Below are 19,577 nucleotides of genomic sequence, written 5' to 3'. Positions count from 1 at the left end.
CCGTTCCCATACAGTGAAATCTATTGAATAATCTAGTCTACGATGTCTCACTGTACACATACCATTCAGGGGCCAAGGGTGGGATTCTCCCTTCTGGGGACTAAGTCCCCACGCCGGCGGGAAAACCGGCGCCAACCACTCCGGCGTCAACAGCCCCCGAAAGTGAGGAATCCTCCAAATTTTTAGGGGTTAGGTTGACGCAGGAGTTTTTGGCACCGCTCCAGCTGGTGCCGAAGGGCCAGCATGATCTCAAGCATGCGCGGACCGGCCGGCACATTTCCGTGCATGCGCAGGCCGGCCAGCGTATTTCTGCGCATGCTCTCTTCTCCGTGTCGGCCCCCGGGCAATATAGCAGAGCCCTACAGGGGCCCGGCGTGGAGGAAAGAAGGCCCCCACGGAAACAGCCCGCCCGCAGGAACCCCGATCGCGGGCCAGGCCATCCAGGACTGCCTCCGCACACTTACCTGCCAGGTCCTGCTGTGTGTGAGGTGAGTAATTCACGCCGGCGGGACTGGCCAAAACATGATGGCCACTTGCCCATCGGGGTCTGGAGAATCGCCCGGGGGGCCGTTGTTAACGGCCCACGACAGGCGTGGCGGGAAATTCCAGGGGGCCAGAGAATAGGGCAGCCGGCGGCAGGGCGGGATTCGCGCCTCCCCCGTGGATTCTTCGACCCAGCGGGGGGTCGGAGAATCCCGGCCAACGTTAACAACCTTTTGAGGTCCATCTTACCTTTTGAGGTCCAATTTAATTGCAAGCTTCTTCCCTTTCAAAGACACCTTTGCATTCAATCTTGATTCCTGCAATGATAAATCCAAATGACAGGGGCTCTTCGAGGATTGTCACTCAGGGAGTGAAATAATGCAATGCTTCATAAAGATAGAAAAGTTATAACATGGCTTCAATATCATTGAGAATATTGTACACAGTGACACACAGCATGATGGAGTTAAGGAATGAATACTTAATGTGCTCAGATTCCATTTCTCTTCAGGAACTTAGAAAACATCTATGGGTTTCTCCTGATTTCAGGTTCCAATATTTTTTTCACCTTCTCTTTTTGTTTTCCTAGTTTCTAGTGACTAGCAGTATTTTGAGCTTTGTGTGGGCACATGAGACTCCGAGAGTGAAGAGGGTGTTCCTGGAGCGAGGGATTGATAGAGGCGGGCTGGCGCTGCCCAACCTTTTGGGGTACTATTGGGCGGCCAATGTGTCAATGGTACGTAAATGGGTGATGGAGGGGGGAGGGACGGTGTGGAAAAGAATGGAGATGGCGTCATGTAGAGGTACGAGCCTGGTTGCCATGGTAACGGCGCCGTTGCCGCTCTCCCCTAAGAGGTTTACCACGAGCCCGGTGGTGGCGGCGACCCTAAGAATCTGGGGACAGTGGGGACGGCATAGGGGGGAAACAGGGGGCTCGATGGAGACTCCATTGGGTGGCAATCATCGGTTCATCCCAGGGAACAGGGATGGGGGATTTAGGGGGTGGCAAAGGGTGGGCATCAGTAAATTGAGGGACCTGTTTATTGGCGGGAGGTTTGCGGGCCTGGGGGAACTGGAAGATAAATTTGGGCTTCCCCAAGGGAACATGTTCAGATACTTGCAGGTAAAGGCGTTTGCTAGGCGACAGTTAGAGGGATTCCCTTTGCTGCCCTCGCGGGGGACGATGGAGAGAGTGCTTTCGGGGGTGTGAGTCAGAGAGGGGAAGGTGTCTGACATTTATAAGGTAATGCAGGAGGTGGAGGAGTTGTCAGTGGAGGAGCTGAAGGCTAAATGGGAGGAGGAACTCGGGGAGCAGATAGAGGACGGGACTTGGGCGGATGCCTTGGAGAGAGTCAACTCTTCCTCCTCATGTGCGAGGCTTAGTCTCATCCAATTTAAGGTGCTGCACCGGGCCCACATGTCCGGGAGTAGGATGAGTAGGTTCTTTGGGGGTGAGGACAGGTGTACCAGGTGTTCGGGGAGTCCAGCGAATCATGCCCATATGTTCTGGGCATGCCCAGCACTGGAAGAGTTCTGGAAGGGGGTGGTGGGGACGGTGTCGAGGGTGGTTGGATCCAGGGTCAAACCAGGGTGGGGACTCGCAATTTTTGGAGTTGCGGTAGAGCCGGGAGTGCAGGAGGCCGGTGTCCTGGCCTTTGCGTCCCTAGTAGCCCGTCGAAGGATTCTGCTACAGTGGAAGGATGCGAGGCCCCCAAGTGTGGAGACCTGAATCAGTGACATGGCGGGATTTATAAAACTGGAAAGGGTCAAATTTGCCCTGAGAGGATCAATACAAGGGTTCGATAAACGATGGCAGCCTTTTCTGAACTTCCTGGCTCAAAGATAGGTATCTTGGTCAATAGCAGCAACAACCCGGGGGGGGGGGGGGGGGGGGGGGGGGGGGGTTCCTTATTGTAGTTTCTATTATGTAACTTAATATTGTGTTAATTTGCATTGTTATTAATATGCTGTGTTGTTCATGGAGGTGGGGCGCATGTTTATGTTTGCTAATATTATTGTTATTTTTGGTATTCTATTATGGTTCGTTGTTGTATAAATTCAAAACTTTTCAATAAAAATTATTTTTTTTAAAAAAGAACCGTTTAGCTGTGTTGGAAAATAGTGACATAGAACATAGAACATAGAACATTACAGCGCAGTACGGGCCCTTCGGCCCTCGATGTTGCGCTGACCTGTGAAACCATCTGAAGCCTCCCTGACCTACACTATTCCATTTTCATCCATATGTCTATCCAGTGACCACTTAAATGCCCTTAAAGTTGGCGAGTCTACTACTGTTGCAGGCAGGGCTTTCCACACCCCTACTACTCTCTGAGTAAAGAAACTGCCTATATCTACTACCCCTCAATTTAAAGCTATGTCCCCTCGTGTTGGTCATCACCATCCGAGGAAAGGGACTCTCACTGTCCACCCTATTTAACTCTCTGACTATCTTATATGTCTCTATTAAGTCACCTCTCAGCCTTCTCCTCTCTAACGAAAATAACCTCAAGTCCCTGAGCCTTTCCTCGTAAGACCTTCCCTCCATACCAGGCAACATCCTAGTAAATCTCCTCTGAACCCTTTCCAAAGCTTCCACATCCTTCCTATAATGTGGTGACCAGAACTGCACGCAGTACTCCAGGTGTGGCCGCACCAGAGTTATGTACAGCTGCAGCATGACCTTGTGGCTCCAAAACTCAATCCCCCTACTGATAAAGGCTAGCACACCATATGCCTTCTTAACAACCCTATTAACCTGGGTGGCAACTTTCAGGGATTTATGTACCTGGATGCCGAGATCTCTCTGTTCATCTACACTACCAAGAATCTTGCCATTAGCCCAGTACTCTGCATTCCTGTTACTCCTTCCAAAGTGAACCACCTCACACTTTTCCGCATTAAACTCCATCTGCCACCTCTCAGCCCAGCTCTGCAGCTTATCTATGTCCCTCTGTATCCTATAACATCCTTCAGCACTATCCACAACTCCACCGACTTTAGTGTCATCTGCAAATTTACTAACCCATCCTTCTACACTCTCTTCCAGGTCATTTATAAAAATGACAAACAGCAGTGGCCCCAAAACAGATCCTTGCAGTACACCACTAGTAACTGAACTCCAGGATGAACATTTGCCATCAACCACCACCCTCTGTCTTTCAACTAGCCAATTACTGATCCAAACCGCTAAATCACCTTCAATCCCATACTTCCTTATTTTCTGCAATAGCCTTCCGTGTGGAACCTTATCAAACGCCTTACTGAAATCCATATACAGCACATCAACCGCTTTACCCTCATCCACCTGTTTGGTCATCTTCTCAAAAAACTCAATAAGGTTTGTGAGGCATGACCTACCCTTCACAAAACCGTGTTGACTATCGCTAATCGACTTTTCATCTTTTCAAGATGATTATAAACCCTATCTCTTATAACCTTTTCCAACATTTTACCCACAACCGAAGTAAGGCTCACAGGTCTATAATTACCAGGGTTGTCTCTACTCCCTTTCTTGAACAAGGGGACAACATTTGCTATCCTCCAGTCTTCCGGCACTATTCCTTTCGACAAAGACGACATAAAGATCAAGGACAAAGGCTCTGCAATCTCCTCCCTGGCTTCCCAGGGAATCCTAGGATAAATCCCATCTGGCCCAGGGGACTTATCTATTTTTACACTTTCCAAAATTGCTAACACCTCCTCCTTGTGAACCTCAATTCCATCTAGCCTGGTCGACTGAACCTGAGTTATTGCCTCGACAACATTGTCTTTCTCCAGTGTAAACACTGACGAAAAGTACCCATTTAACGCTTCCCCTATCTCCTCTGATTCCACACACAACTTTCCACTACTATCCTTGATTGGCCCTAATCTTACTCTAGTCATTCTTTTGTTCCTGATATACCTATAGAAAGCCTTAAGGTTTTCCTTCATCCTATCCACCAACGACTTTTCGTGTCCTCTCCTCGCTCTTCTTAACTCTCCCTTTAGGTCCTTCCTGGCTAACTTGTAACTCTCAAGTGCCCTAACTGAGCCTTCATGTCTCATCCTAACATAAGCCTTCTTCTTCCTCTTGACAAGTGCTTCAACTTCCTTAGTAAACCACGGTTCCCTTGCTCGACAACTTCCTCCCTGCCTGACAGGTACATACTTATCAAGGACACACAGTAGCTGTTCCTTGAAAAAGCTCCACATTTCGATTGTACCCATCCCCTGCAGTTTCCTTCCCCATCCTATACATCCTAAATCTTGCCGAATAGCATCATAATTGCCTTTCCCCCAGCTGTAATTCTTGCCTTGCGGTATATACCTATCCCCGCCCATTGCTAAAGTAAACATAACCGAACTGTGATCACTATCACCAAAGTGCTCACCTACATCTAAATCTAACACCTGGCCGGGTTCATTACCCAGTACCAAATCCAATGTGGCCTCGCCCCTTGTTGGCCTGTCTACATACTGTGTCAGAAAACCCTCCTGCACACACTGCACAAAAACTGACCCATCTACAGTACTCGAACTATAGTATTTCCAGTCAATATTTGGAAAGTTAAAGTCCCCCATAACAACTACCCTGTTACTCTCGCTCCTGTAGAGAATCATCTTTGCTATCCTTTCCTCTACATCTCTGGAACTATTCAGAGGTCTATAGACAACTCCCAACAGGGTGACCTCTCCTCTCCTGTTCCTAACCTTGGTCCATACTACCTCAGTAGACGAGTCCTCAAACGTCCTTTCTACCGCCGTAATACTTTCCTTGATTAACAATGCCACACTCCCCCCCCCCCCCCCCCCCCCCCCCCCCCCTCTTTTACCATCTTCTCTGTTCTTACAGAAACATCTAAATCCTGGAACCTGCAACACCCATTCCTGTCCCTGCTCTACCCATGTCTCCGAAATCGCCACAACATCGAGATCCCAGGTACCAACCCATGCTGCAAGCTCACCCACCTTGTTCCGGATGCTCCTGGCGTTGAAGTAGACACACTTCAAACCAGCGTCTTGCTTGCCAGTGCCCTCTTTCGAACTTTTAACCCTATCCCTGACCTCACTACTCTCAACATCCTGTACACTGGGACTACAATTTAGGTTCCCATCCCCCTGCTGAATTAGTTTAAACCCCCCCCGAAGAGCACTAGCAAATCTCCCCCCCCAGGATATTGGTACCCCTCTGGCTCAGGTGAAGACCATCCTGTTTGTAGAGGTCCCACCTACCCCAGAATGAGCCCCAATTATCCAGGAAACCAAACCCCTCCCTCCTGCACCATCCCTGTAGCCACATGTTCAACTCCTCTCTCTCCTTATTTCTCACTTCGCTAGCACGTGGCACGGGTAACAACCCAGAGATAACAACTGTGTTTGTTCTAGCTCTCAGCTTCCACCCTAGCTCCCTGAATTTCTGTCTCAAATCCCCATCTCTCTTCCTACCTATGTCGTTGGTACCTATGTGGACCACGACTTGGGGCTGCTCCCCCTCCCCCTTAAGGATCCCAAAAACACGATCAGAGACATCACGAACCCTGGCACCTGGGAGGCAACACACCAACCGTGAGTCTCTTTTGTTCCCACAGAACCTCCTGTCTGTTCCTCTAACTATAGAGTCCCCAATGACAAGTTCTGTTCCTCTTCTCCCTTCCCTTCTGAGCAACAGGGACAGACTCTGTGCCAGAGACCTGTGCCCCATTGAGAAATGATCCGAAGTTCATCCAGCTCCAGCTCCAGGTCCCTAATGCGGTTCTCGAGGAGCTGGAGTTGGGTGCACTTCCCGCAGATGTAGTCAGCAGGGACACTCGGGGTGGCCCTTTCCTCCCACATTCTGCAGGAGGAACATTCAACTGCCCTAGCCTCCATTCCCACTGAACTAACTTCCCATCTACTGAAAACTAAAAACTAAAAAAAAAAACCAGTGAGGGTTTCTCTGGGAAGTGCAGCCAAAGACAAGTTAATGACACTGTGGGTGGCCCAGCTGCACAGGGAGTGTGGGGGGGGGGGGGGGGGGGGGGGGGGGGGGGGAGGAGTAAGAGTGGAAGAGCAATAGTGATAGGAGACGTAATAGTGAGGGGTGCAGACAGGTGTTTCTGCGGTCGCAAACGTGACTCCAGGGTGGTGTGTTGCCTCCCTGGTGCCAGGATCAGGGATGTCACCAAACAGCTGCAGGGTATACTGAAGGGGGAGGGTGAACAGTCAGAAGTCGTGGTTCACATTGGTACCAATGGCATAGGTAGAAAGAGGGATAAGGTCTTCCAGCAAAGGTTTAAGGAGCTAGGCAGCAGATTGAAAAGCAGGACTTCAAGGGTTGTAATCTCTGGATGAGCGAGTGAGTATAGGAATAGGAGGATAGATCAATGCACGGCTAAAGAGATGGTGCAGATGGGATGGCTTTAATTTCCTGGATCTTGGGTCCGCTTCTGGGAAAGGTGGGGCCCGTACAAGTCAGACGGGTTGCACATGAACCAGAATGGGACCAACAGGAAGGTTTACTACAGCTGTTGGGATTTTAACCTAATTTGGCAGGGAAATGAGTCACAGCATGGAGGTACATGAGGGAGTCATGCACAGTCACATGCAAAAACAGACATGTTAAGGCACAAGGGAATAGGGCAAAGCTGGAAGACATTTATCTTAACGCAGGGTCTTATGGGTAAGGCTGATGAACTGAGAACGTTGTTTTTTTCCCACACAGGAGTATGATATTACTGCTATTACAGAGACATGGGTTGAGGGTGGGTCAGGACTGGCAGCTCAATATTCCTGGGTATAGAATCTTCAGGCGAGACATGAGGCCATACGAATGGATCTTATAAAAACAAAGGGGGTGATCGTGTTGCTGGGAGTGTACTATTCGCTCCCGAACAGTCAGTGAAATAGAAGAGCAGATGTGTATGAAAATCTCAGAGAAATGTTGTTCAAGTAGTAGGGGATTTCAACTTTCCCAACATTAATTGGGATAGGTAAAGTGGGCTTGGAGGGGTTGGAATTCTTAAAGTGCATTCAGGAGAGCTTTTTGAACAAGCACACAGAAAGTCTGATAAGAGAGGGGGCGGTGCTAATTTTGGGGAATGAAGCTGGGCAGGTGGTACACGTGTCAGTAGGGGAGCATTTCGGTGATGGTGACCCCAACTCAGTAAGATTTAAGGTAGCTGTACAAAAAGACAAAGTTGGACCGGAAATAAAGGCTCTAAAATAGGGGAAGGCCTATTTTAACAGGATAATATAGTATCTGGTCAAAGTAGATTGGGAGCAGCTACTTGTAGAAAAATCCAATCAGAGCAGTAGGAGTGATTCAAAAAGGAAATAGAGAGAGTACTCAGCCAACATGTTCCTGTAAAGGTGTGACCAAAAGCCCAGAGAACCCTGAAAGTCAAGGGAAATACAGGATTGTTGTTATAGGGGATTCTATAATTAGGGGGACAGATAGTATCCTATGCAAGCCGGATCGGGAGTCTCGCATGGTGTGTTGCCTGCCCGGTGCCAGGGTGCGGGACATCTCTGACCGGCTTGAAAGGATATTGGAGTGGGAGGGGGAGGATCCAGTTGTTGTGGTCCACGTTGGGACTAACAACATAGGTAAAGCTAGGGTGGAAGACCTGTTCGGGGACTATCAAGCACTAGGAAGAAAATTGAAATATAGGTCCTCAAGGGTCATAATCTCCGGATTACTGCCCGAGCCACGTGCCAATTGGCATAGGGACAAGAAAATTAGGGAAGTAAACACGTGGCTAAGGGATTGGTGTGGGAAAGAGGGATTCCACTTCATGGGACATTGGCATCAGTTTTGGAACCGGGGGGATCTGTACCGTTGGGACGGTCTCCACCTGAACCGATCTGGAACCAGTGTTCTAGCGAAGAGGATAAATAGGGTGGTCAGTAGGACTTTAAACTTCTGAGTTGGGGGGAAGGGAAAGTGAAAGCGACAGGGAGCATGGAGTTAAATGGCAAGATACGCAGGAGGATAACATGTAGGCAGGTGGATTTAAGCTTGAGGCAGACTAGGAATTCAACAAAAAGGAAGGATAACTTTGGACATCTTAGGACTTCCAATATCTGTAATGATAAGAAAGTTAGCATTAAGGCACTTTACCTGAATGCTCGTAGCATTTGTAACAAAGTAGACGAACTAATGGCACAGATCATCGTGAATGATTATGATGTGGTAGGCATCACAGAGACATGGCTGCAGGGGGTTCAGGACTGGCAGTTAAACATCCAAGGATATACAACCTATCGAAAAGACAGGGAGGTGGGCCGAGGGGGTGGGGTTGCCTTGTTAGTTAAGAACAAAATTAAATCTATGGCACTAAACGACATAGGGTCGGATGATGTGGAGTCTGTGTGGGTAGAATTGAGGAACCACAAAGGCAAAAAAACCATAATGGGAGTTATGTACAGACCTCCTAACAGTGGTCAGGACCAGGGGCGCAACATGTACCGGGAAATAGAAAAGGCATGTCAGAAAGGCAAGGTCACGGTGATCATGGGGGACTTCAATATGCAGGTGGATTGGGTAAATAACGTAGCCAGTGGATCCAAAGAAAAGGAATTCATGGAATGCTTACAAGATGGCTTTTTGGAACAGCTTGTCATGGAGCCCACAAGGGAGCAGGCTATTCTGGACCTAGTACTATGTAATGAACCAGATTTTATAAAAGATCTTAAAGTAAGGGAACACTTAGGAAGCAGCGATCATAATATGGTTGAGTTCAGTCTGCAGTTTGAAAGAGAGGAGGCAAAATCGGATGTAATGGTGTTACAGTTAAATAAAGGTAATTACGAGGGCATGAGAGAGGAACTGGCGAAAATCGACTGGAAGCAGACCCTAGTGGGGAAGACAGCAGAGCAAAAATGGCAGGAGTTTGTATGCATAATTGAGGACACTGTACAGAGGTTCATCCCCAAGAAAAGAAAGATTATCCGGGGAGGGATTAGACAGCCATGGCTGACAAAGGAGGTCAGGAAATGTATCAAAGAAAAAGAGAGATCCTATAAAGTGGCCAAAAGCACTGGGAAATCAGAAGATTGGGAAGGCTATAAAAACAAACAGAGGTTAACAAAGAGACAAATAAGGAAGGAGAGGATCAAATATGAAGGCAGGCTAGCCAGTAATATAAGAAATGATAGTAAAAGTTTCTTTCAATACATAAGAAACAAACGACAGGCCAAAGTAGACATTGGGCCAATTCAAACTGATTCCGGAAGGCTAGTGATGGGAGACGAGGAAATGGCTGGAGAACTTAATAGGTACTTTGCGTCTGTCTTCACAGTGGAAGACATGAGTAATATCCCAAAAATTATAGAGGGTCAGGGGGCTGAGTTGAGTATGGTTGCCATTACAAAAGAGATGGTGCTAAAAAAGCTAAAAGGTCTTAAAATTGACAAATCTCCTGGCCCCGATGGGCTACACCCTAGAGTTCTGAGGGAGGTGGCTGAAGAAATAGCGGAAGCGTTGGTTGAGATCTTTCAAAAATCACTGGAGTCAGGGAAAGTCCCGGACGATTGGAAGATCGCTGTTGTAACCCCCTTGTTCAAGAAAGGATCAAGACAAAAGATGGAAAATTATAGGCCAATTAGCCTAACCTCGGTTGTTGGTAAAATTCTAGAATTGATCGTTAAGGATGAGATTTCTAAATTCTTGGAAGAGCAGGGTCAGATTAGAACAAGTCAACATGGATTTAGTAAGGGGTGGTCGTGCCTGACGAACCTGTTAGAATTCTTTGAGGAGGTGACAAGTAGGTTAGACCAGGGAAACCCAGTGGATGTGGTCTATCTGGATTTCCAAAAGGCCTTTGATAAGGTGCCACACAGGAGGCTGCTGAGTAAGGTGAGGGCCCATGGTGTTCGAGGTGAGCTACTGGCATGGGTTGAGGATTGGCTGTCTGACAGAAGGCAGAGAGTTGGGATAAAAGGTTCTTTTTCGGAATGGCAGCCGGTGACCAGCGGTGTCCCACAGGGTTCAGTGTTGGGGCCGCAGCTGTTCACCATATATATTAATGATCTGGATGAAGGGACTGGGGGCATTCTAGCGAAGTTTGCCGATGATACGAAGTTAGGTGGTCAGGCAGGTAGTGCTGAGGAAGTGGGGAGGCTGCAGAAGGATCTAGACAGTTTGGGAAGAGTGGTGCAGGAAATGGCTGATGCAATTCAACGTGAGAAAATGTGAGGTCTTGCACTTTGGAAAAAAGAATCCAAGCTTAGACTACTTTCTAAACGGTGAGAAAATTCATAATGCCAAAGTACAAAGGGATCTGGGAGTGCTAGTCGAGGATTCCCTAAAGGTAAACATGCAGGTTGAATCTGTGATTAAGAAAGCGAATGCAATGTTGTCATTTATCTCAAGAGGGTTGGAATATAAAAGCAGCGATGTGCTACTGAGCCTTTATAAGGCTCTGGTTAGGCCCCATTTGGAGTACTGTGTCCAGTTTTGGGCCCCACATCTCAGGAAGGACATACTGGCACTGGAGCGTGTCCAGCGGAGATTCACACGGATGATCCCTGGAATGGCGGGTCTAACATATGATGAACGGCTGAGGATCCTGGGATTGTATTCATTGGAGTTTAGAAGGTTAAGGGGAGATCTAATAGAAACTTACAAGATAATACATGGCTTAGAAAGGGTGGACGCAAAGAAACTGTTTCCGTTAGGCGAGGAGACGAGGACCCGTGGGCACAGCCTTAGAATTAGAGGGGGTAAATTCAGAACAGAAATGCGGAGACATTTCTTCAGCCAGAGAGTGGTGGGCCTGTGGAATTCATTGCCGCGGAGTGCAGTGGAGGCCGGGACGCTAAATGGCTTCAAGGCAGAGATAGATAAATTCTTGATGTCGCGAGGAATTAAGGGCTACGGGGAGAATGCTGGTAGGTGGAGTTGAAATGCCCATCAGCCATGATTGAATGGCGGAGTGGACTCGATGGGCCGAATGGCCTTACTTCCACTCCTATGTCTTATGGTCTTATGATTGGATGAGGAAAAAAGGGGAGACATATGACAGATACAGAGGTCTGAAAACAGTGGAAGTCCGAGAGGAGTATAGAACGTGCAAGGGGGGTATTTAAAAAAGAAATTGGGGCAGGATTATCCCGTACCCGGCGGGGCGGGGGGTCCCAGCGGGACGGAGAGGCATGAACCACTCCGGCATCAGGCCGCCCCAAAGGTGCGGAACCCTCCGCACCTTCAGGGACTAGATCTGCCCCGGCGGGATAGGGGTTTGGCGCCACGCCAACTGGCACCCAAGGGCCTCCGCCGGCCGGCGCGAGTCGGCGCATACGCGGGAGCGCCAGCACGTGCTGGCATCATCCCAGCTCATGCGCGGGAGGGTTCGTCTCCGCATCGGCCATCGTTGAGGACCACAGCGGCCGATGTGGTGGAATAGAGTGCCCCCCCCGGCACAGGCCCGCCCGCGGATCTGTGGGCCCTGACCGTGGGCCAGGCCACCGTGGGGGCACCTTCCGGGGCCAGATCCCCCTGCGAAGCCCCCAGGAACCCCGGAGGCCGCCCGCGCCACCAGGTCCCACCGGTAACTTACACTGGCGGGACCGGCTACAGGTGGGTGGGACTTCGGCCCATCGCGGGCCGGAGAATTCGGGCGGCCCCGGCACCCATTGAGTCACGCCGGACCAGCGGGGGGTCGGAGAATCCCGCCCTAGGAGAGTGAAGTGGGGCATGAAAAATCACTGGCTGGCAAAATAAAGGAAAATCCCAAGGTGTTTTTAAAATATATTAAAGGCAAGAAGGCAACCATGGAAAGACTATAGTTCATTAAGCACCAAAGTGACAATCTGTGTGCATCTGTGTTCACTATGCAGAAGGGCAATGTAGGCATAGAAAGCAGGGAGGGGCACTGTGATATAATTGAACAGATTAGCAAGGAGAGGGAGGAGATGTTAGTGGTTAAATGGATAAATCCCCAGGCCCAGATGAGATGAACCCTAGGCTGCTGTGTAAGGAGACTGCAGGAGCTCTGGCCATAGAAGAGGTGTGAGAGGACTGGAGGACAGCTAATATTGTTTCATTATTCAAGAAGGGCAGTAGAGAAGAACCAGGTAATTACAGGCCAGTCTATCAGTGGTAGGGAATTTATTGGAAAAAATTCTGAGGGACAGAATTGATCTCCACTTGGAGAGGCAAAGATTAATCAAGGAAAGTCCATATGACTTTGTCAGAGGGAGATCACATCTAACAAATTTGATTGAATTTTTTGAGGAGTGACCAGGTGTGTAGATGAAGGCAGTGTTTAGATTTCATAGAATTTACAGTGCAGAAGGAGGCCATTCGGCCCATCGAGTCTGCACTGGCTCTTGGAAAGAGCACCCTAACCAAGGTCAACACCTCCACCATATCCCCATAACCCAGTAACCCCACCCAACACTAAGGGCAATTTTGGACACTAAGGGCAATTTAGCATGGCCAATCCACCTAACCTGCACATCTTTGGACTGTGGGAGGAAACCGGAGCACCCGGAGGAAACCCACGCACACACGGGGAGGATGTGCAGACTCCGCACAGACAGTGACCCAAGCTGGAATTGAACCTGGGACCCTGGAGCTGTGAAGCAATTGTGCTATCCACAATGCTACCGTGCTGCCCACTTAAAAAAAAAAATTAGGTTTATTGTAACCGACATCAGCTACAGTTCCAATTGCCAAAGAAAACATTTAACATAAAGAATGGCTCTGAGAGCGAGTCAGCTATTCAAAGGCGAGTGTGGAATATGGATCTCCAAAGCTGTAGGTCAGGGGGAGAGGAGAGGAGTGTGGAAGTTTGAGACGTTTGGTTTCTCCGCTGCCAGGCTGCAGACCTTCCCTCACACCCGCTTCTTGTAGTTCTCGATGTGAGACAGGAACCAGGCGGCCGGGATGAGAATCACAGCAGATAGGACGCTCAATCCAATGATCGACTCCCCGGTTCTGATCTCCTGCTCGGACACCTTGCCGGTGAGCCGGGCCTGGGGGCTGATCGCGGTCCCTGCCGGGCGGAGCCGGGCGGTGCGGCCGAGGATCCCTCTGAGCAGCAGGGCGGACATGGCGGTAGTTGATGTAATGTACATGAACTTCAGTAAGGAATTTGATAAGGCCCTACATGGGAGACTGATCAAGTCTCAAGCCCTTGGTCAAAGGTTGCATTTGTGATCAGAAGCCTGTGTCCAGTTGTGTAACACAGGGATCAGTGTTGGGTCCCTTGCAGTTTGTAGTGTACATTAATGATCTAGATTTGAATGTCGGAGTGGAGATATGATCAGTAAGTTCACAGATGACATGAAAATTGATGGTGTGGTAAATAGCGAGGAGGAAAGCCTTAGATTACAGGACGATAAAGATGGACTGTCAGATGGGCAGAACAGTGACAAATAGAAGTTAACCCTGAAAAGTGTGAAGTGATACATTTTGGGAGAAGCAACAGGACAAGGGACTAGACAATGAACAGTAGGTCGCTGAGAGGTACAGAGGATCAAAGAGACCTTGGTGTGCATGTCTAAAGATACCTGAAGACAGCAGGACAGGTAGATAAGGTGGTTGGGAAGGAATATAGTAAGAAGTCTTACAACACCAGGTTAAAGTCCAACAGGTTTGTTTCAAACACGAGCTTTCGGAGCCGTGCTCCGAAAGCTTGTGTTTGAAACAAACCTGTTGGACTTTAACCTGGTGTTGTAAGACTTCTTACTGTGCTCACCCCAGTCCAACGCCGGCATCTCCACATCAGGGAAGGAATATGGCACACTTGCTTTTATTAGCCATAAGAGCAGGGAGGCTATGGTGGAGCTGTATAAAGCGCTGGTTAGGGCACAGCTATAGTACTGTGGTCAGTTCTGGTCTCCACACTATAGGAAGGATGTGATTTCAGGTGCAGAGAGATTCTCCAGGATGTTGCTTGGGCTGGAGCATTTTCAGCAATGAAGCAGAGGTTGTTTTTCTTACAGCAGAGAAGGCTGAGGGGGACCTCATCGAGGTGTACACAATTATGAGGGACATAGATAGGATAGTTATGAAGAAACTTTTCCCCTTAGTAGAGGGGTCGTGAAGGAAACCTGCTATTTCTGATAGGTAAGAGAATCATTCATTAGCTATTTTGTTATAAATACCAAAGCCCAGCAACGCTTATATTAACTTTAACGTTCAATGAGACAATGTTGTATATTGAAGACTGACAACCCAGTCATCAAATCAAATGTATTGGAAACTCATCCAAACTAATCAGCATGTAACAGGAGCATAAACATATTGACTCAGATTGATAACAAATTCCTTAAAGGTAGAGGTCCGGGCAGCCATTTCTCATTCATGAATCACCCTATACCAGGGGTGGGCAAACTACGGCCCGCGGGCCGCATGCGGCCCGCCAAAGGTATTTCTGCGGCCCACCAAGTCATTAAAAAAAAAAAAAAAAAATTTTTTTTTTAAAATATTTTGTTTTTAAAAATTTTTTTTTTAAAAAAGGTTAATGGGGGGGGGGCTGTTGGGTTACTTACTGGTATAGGGTGGATACGTTGACTTGAGTAGGGTGATCATTGCTCGGTACAACGTCGAGGGCCGAAGGGCCTGTTCTGTTCTATGTTCTATATGAGGCGCCCAGAATCATAACCGGGTGAAGTAATTATTTTACTTAATATACTATGCGGCCCTTTGTGAATTGTGAATTTCTGAATGTGGCCCTTGCACGGAAAAGTTTGCCCACCCCTGCCCTATACTATTTGCCTAGCTATCTGCTGTCTCTATTTCATGTTTTCATGTTTCTATTCTAACTCTATGGGCGCGATTCTCCGCTCCCCACGGCGGGTGGGAGAATCACGGGAGGGCCGCTCTGGCACCCCCTGCGATTCTCCCATCCCCGCTCGGAGAATCGGCGCTCGCCGTTTTTCCCGGCGACAGGCGATTCTCCGGCCCGGATGGGCCGAGCGGCATGACGACTCCGACGGGTTCACGCCGGTGGCAACCACATCTAGTCGCTGCCGGCGTGAACAGCGTGCGACAGGTAAGTGTGGGGGGTGGAGAGGGGATCAAGCACCACGGGCGTGCTCGGGAGGGGACTGGCCCGCGATCGGTGCCCACCGATCGTCGGGCCGGCGTCTCTAAGAGACGCACTCTTTCCCCTCCGCCGCCCCGCAAGTTCAAGCCACCACGTCTTGCGGGGCAGCGGAGGGAAAGACGGGAACCGCGCATGCGCGGGTTGGAGCCCGCCAACCTGCGCATGCGCAGCTGACGTCACTTAGGCGCCGCCGCCGCGTCATTCTCGGCACGCCGCCTTGACGCAAGCGTCAAGGCCCGGCGGCCGAGTTACATGAAACGCCGCTCCTGGGGGGGGGGGGGGGGGGGGGGGGGAGAATAGAGGGCGAAGAGCGGCCTCCGACGCCGTCGTGAAACACTCCAGGTTTCACGTGGGCGTCGGCCGTTGCGGAGAATTCCGCTCTATGTCTGCACAAGCATTCCGCCCTATGTCTTCGAGCAAGAGACCATTGCTGCATTTTTGAAGTTCAAGTCGTTTGTAAGCCACTTACAAGACGATTTTAAACTCTCAATTACAATCAATAGACATGCAATAAAGATTTCATTTCGCATCCGAGACGTGTAGTGCAAATTCCTACTTAGTTAGGTGTATACGAGACTACACTTAACCATGGGTAGATTTCATCAGGTGTATAACCAGGAAGCTCAGACTTAAGTTAAGAAGCAACAGATTTAGAGGGGTTTTGAAGAAAACTCTTTCCACCCAGAGGTTGGTGGGAATCTGGAACTCTCTGCCTTAAAGGGTAATAGAGGTGGGAACCCTCACAATATTTAAGAAGCATTTAGATGAGCACTTGAATGCCACAGCACACAAGACTACAGACCAAGTGGGCAGCACGGTGGCGCAGTGGTTAGCACTGCGGCCTCATGGCACCGTGGTCCCAGTTTCGATCCCAGCTCTGGGTCACTGTCCGTGTGGAGTTTACACGTTAACCCAGTGTTTGTGTGGGTTTTGCCCCCACAACCCAAAGGATGTGCAGACTAGGTGGATTGGCCAAGCTAAATTGCCCCTTAATTGGAAAAAAACGATTTAGGTATTCTAAATTTTTTTTAAAAGACAACAAACCAAGTGCTGGATCATTTATATGATCTGAAAGAGCCGAACAAACTATTGGGTTAGAAATGGGTAATAAAAGTTGCCCATACCAGTGTCACCAACTTCCCATAGAAGAATAATGGGACCAAAATCTCTGCCTTGACCAGCAGAGATGTGATGGGCCCAATGGCCTACTTCAGGGTTGTAAAGTTTACGTGAATATAGTTCTATGAAGTGTCGGGATATCATGTGACTGTTGCATTACCGTAGCGGTCTGGGAAACTGTGTGACTATTGAGCACTGTGTGACTATTGGACACTGTGTGGCTGTTGGACACTGTGGCTATTGGACACTGTGGCTATTGGACACTGTGTGGCTATTGGACACTGTGTGACTATTGGACACTGTGTGGCTGTTGGACAGTGTGTGGCTGTTGGACAGTGTGTGGCTGTTGGACACTGTGTGGTTATTGGACACTGTGTGGCTATTGGACACTGTGGCTATTGGACACTGTGGCTATTGGACACTGTGGCTATTGGACACTGTGTGACTATTGGACACTGTGTGACTATTGGACACTGTGGCTATTGGACACTGTGTGACTATTGGACACTGTGTGACTATTGGACACTGTGTGGCTATTGGACACTGTGTGACTATTGGACACTGTGTGACTATTGGACACTGTGTGGCTATTGGACACTGTGGCTATTGGACACTGTGTGGCTATTGGACACTGTGTCACTATTGGACACTGTGTGGCTGTTGGACACTGTGTGGCTATTGGACACTGTGGCTATTGGACACTGTGTGACTATTGGACACTGTGTGACTATTAGACACTGTGTGACTGTTGGACACTGTGGCTATTGGACACTGTGTGACTATTGGACACTGTGTGATTATTGGACACTGTGTGGCTATTGGACACTGTGTGACTATTGGACACTGTGTGACTATTGGACACTGTGTGGCTATTGGACACTGTGTGGCTATTGGACACTGTGTGGCTATTAGACACTGTGTGGCTATTAGACACTGTGTGACTATTGGACATTGTGTGGCTATTGGACACTGTGACTATTGGACACTGTGTGACTATTGGACACTGTGTGACTATTGGACACTGTGTGACTATTGGACACTGTGGCTATTGGACACTGTGTGGCTATTGGACACTGTGTGGCTATTGGACACTGTGTGGCTATTGGGCACTGTGTGGCTATTGGGCACTGTGACTATTGGACACTGTGGCTATTGGACACTGTGTGGCTATTGGACACTGTGGCTATTGGACACTGTGTGGCTATTGGACACTGTGACTATTGGACACTGTGGCTATTGGACACTATGTGGCTTTTGGAAACTGTGGCTATTGGACACTGTGTGCCTATTGGACACTGTGGCTATTGGACACTGTGGCTATTGGACACTGTGGCTATTGGTCACTGTGGCTATTGGACACTGTGTGACTATTGGACACTGTGGCTATTGGACACTGTGTGACTATTGGACACTGTGTGACTATTGGACACTGTGGCTATTGGACACTGTGTGGCTATTGGACACTGTGTGGCTATTGGACACTGTGTGGCTATTGGACACTGTGGCTGTTGGACACTGTGTGGCTATTGGACACTGTGTGGCTATTGGACACTGTGTGGCTATTGGACACTGTGTGGCTATTGGACACTGTTTCTATTGGACACTATGTGACTATTGGACACTGTGGCTATTGGACACTGTGACTATTGGACACTGTGTGGCTATTGGACACTTTGTGACTATTGGACACTTTGTGACTATTTGACACTGTGGCTATTGGACACTGTGTGGCTATTGGACACTGTGTGTCTATTGGACACTGTGTGGCTATTGGGCACTGTGTGGCTATTGGACACTGTGGCTATTGGACACTGTGGCTATTGGACACTGTGTGGCTATTGGACACTGTGTGGCTATTGGACACTGTGTGGCTATTGGACACTGTGACTATTGGACACTGTGACTATTGGACACTGTGGCTATTGGAGACTATGTGACTATTGGACACTGTGGCTATTGGAGACTATGTGGCTTTTGGAAACTGTGGCCATTGGACACTGTGTGCCTATTGGACACTGTGGCTATTGGACATTGTGGCTATTGGACACTGTGGCTATTGGACACTGTGTGACTATTGGACACTGTGTGACTATTGGACACTGTGTGACTATTGGACACTGTGTGACTATTGGACACTGTGTGACTATTGGACACTGTGTGACTATTGGACACTGTGGCTATTGGACACTGTGTGGCTATTGAATACTGTGTGGCTATTGGACACTGTGTGACTATTGGACACTGTGTGGCTATTGGACACTGTGTGGCTATTGGACACTGTGTGACTATTGGACACTGTGTGACTATTGGACACTGGTGTGACTATTGGACACTGAGACTGTGGCTATTGGACACTCACTGTGGGTGCTATTGGACACTGTGTGGCTTATTGGCACTGTGTGGCTATTGGACCACTGGTGTGGGCTATATGGACACTGGGTGGCTCATTGACGGGTGGCAACTAGATGTGCAACTGTGTGGCTATTGGACACTGTGTGGCTATTGGACACTGTGGTAGGCTATTGGACACTGTGACTATGAGACAACTGTGGCCTATTGTGACACTATATGGTGGCTTTTGGAAACTGTGGCTATTGGACACTGTGTGACTATTGGACACTGTGTGACTATTGGACACTGTGTGACTATTGGACACTGTGTGGCTATTGGACACTGTGGCTATTGGACACTGTGTGACTATTGGACACTGTGGCTATTGGACACTGTGTGACTATTGGACACTGTGTGACTATTGGACACTGTGACTATTGGACACTGTGGCTATTGGACACTGTGTGGCTATCGGACACTGTGTGGCTATTGGACACTGTGTGGCTATCGGACACTGTGTGACTATTGGACACTGTGTGACTATTGGACACTGTGACTATTGGACACTGTGTGACTATTGGACACTGTGTGGCCATTGGACACTGTGTGACTATTGGACACTGT

The 19,577-nt window shown here is 48.8% G+C and overlaps 1 protein-coding gene across 9 annotated transcripts in view; it reads right to left on the bottom strand.

Moving 5' to 3' along the window:
* The window catches only part of LOC119969356 (phospholipid transfer protein), a 268,237-nt gene that overhangs the window by 36,280 nt on the left and 212,380 nt on the right, over positions 1-19,577 (bottom strand). For all 9 annotated transcript variants that reach the window (XM_038802893.1, XM_038802891.1, XM_038802887.1 and 6 more), the window contains one exon: positions 733-800. In XM_038802893.1, coding sequence (XP_038658821.1) covers positions 733-800 — 68 coding nt within the window. The remainder of the gene's footprint in view (positions 1-732; positions 801-19,577) is intronic.

Source organism: Scyliorhinus canicula, chromosome 7 (assembly GCF_902713615.1).
Source record: "Scyliorhinus canicula chromosome 7, sScyCan1.1, whole genome shotgun sequence".
Lineage (NCBI taxonomy): Eukaryota > Metazoa > Chordata > Chondrichthyes > Carcharhiniformes > Scyliorhinidae > Scyliorhinus > Scyliorhinus canicula.
This window is presented reverse-complemented; position numbering and strand designations above follow the sequence as displayed.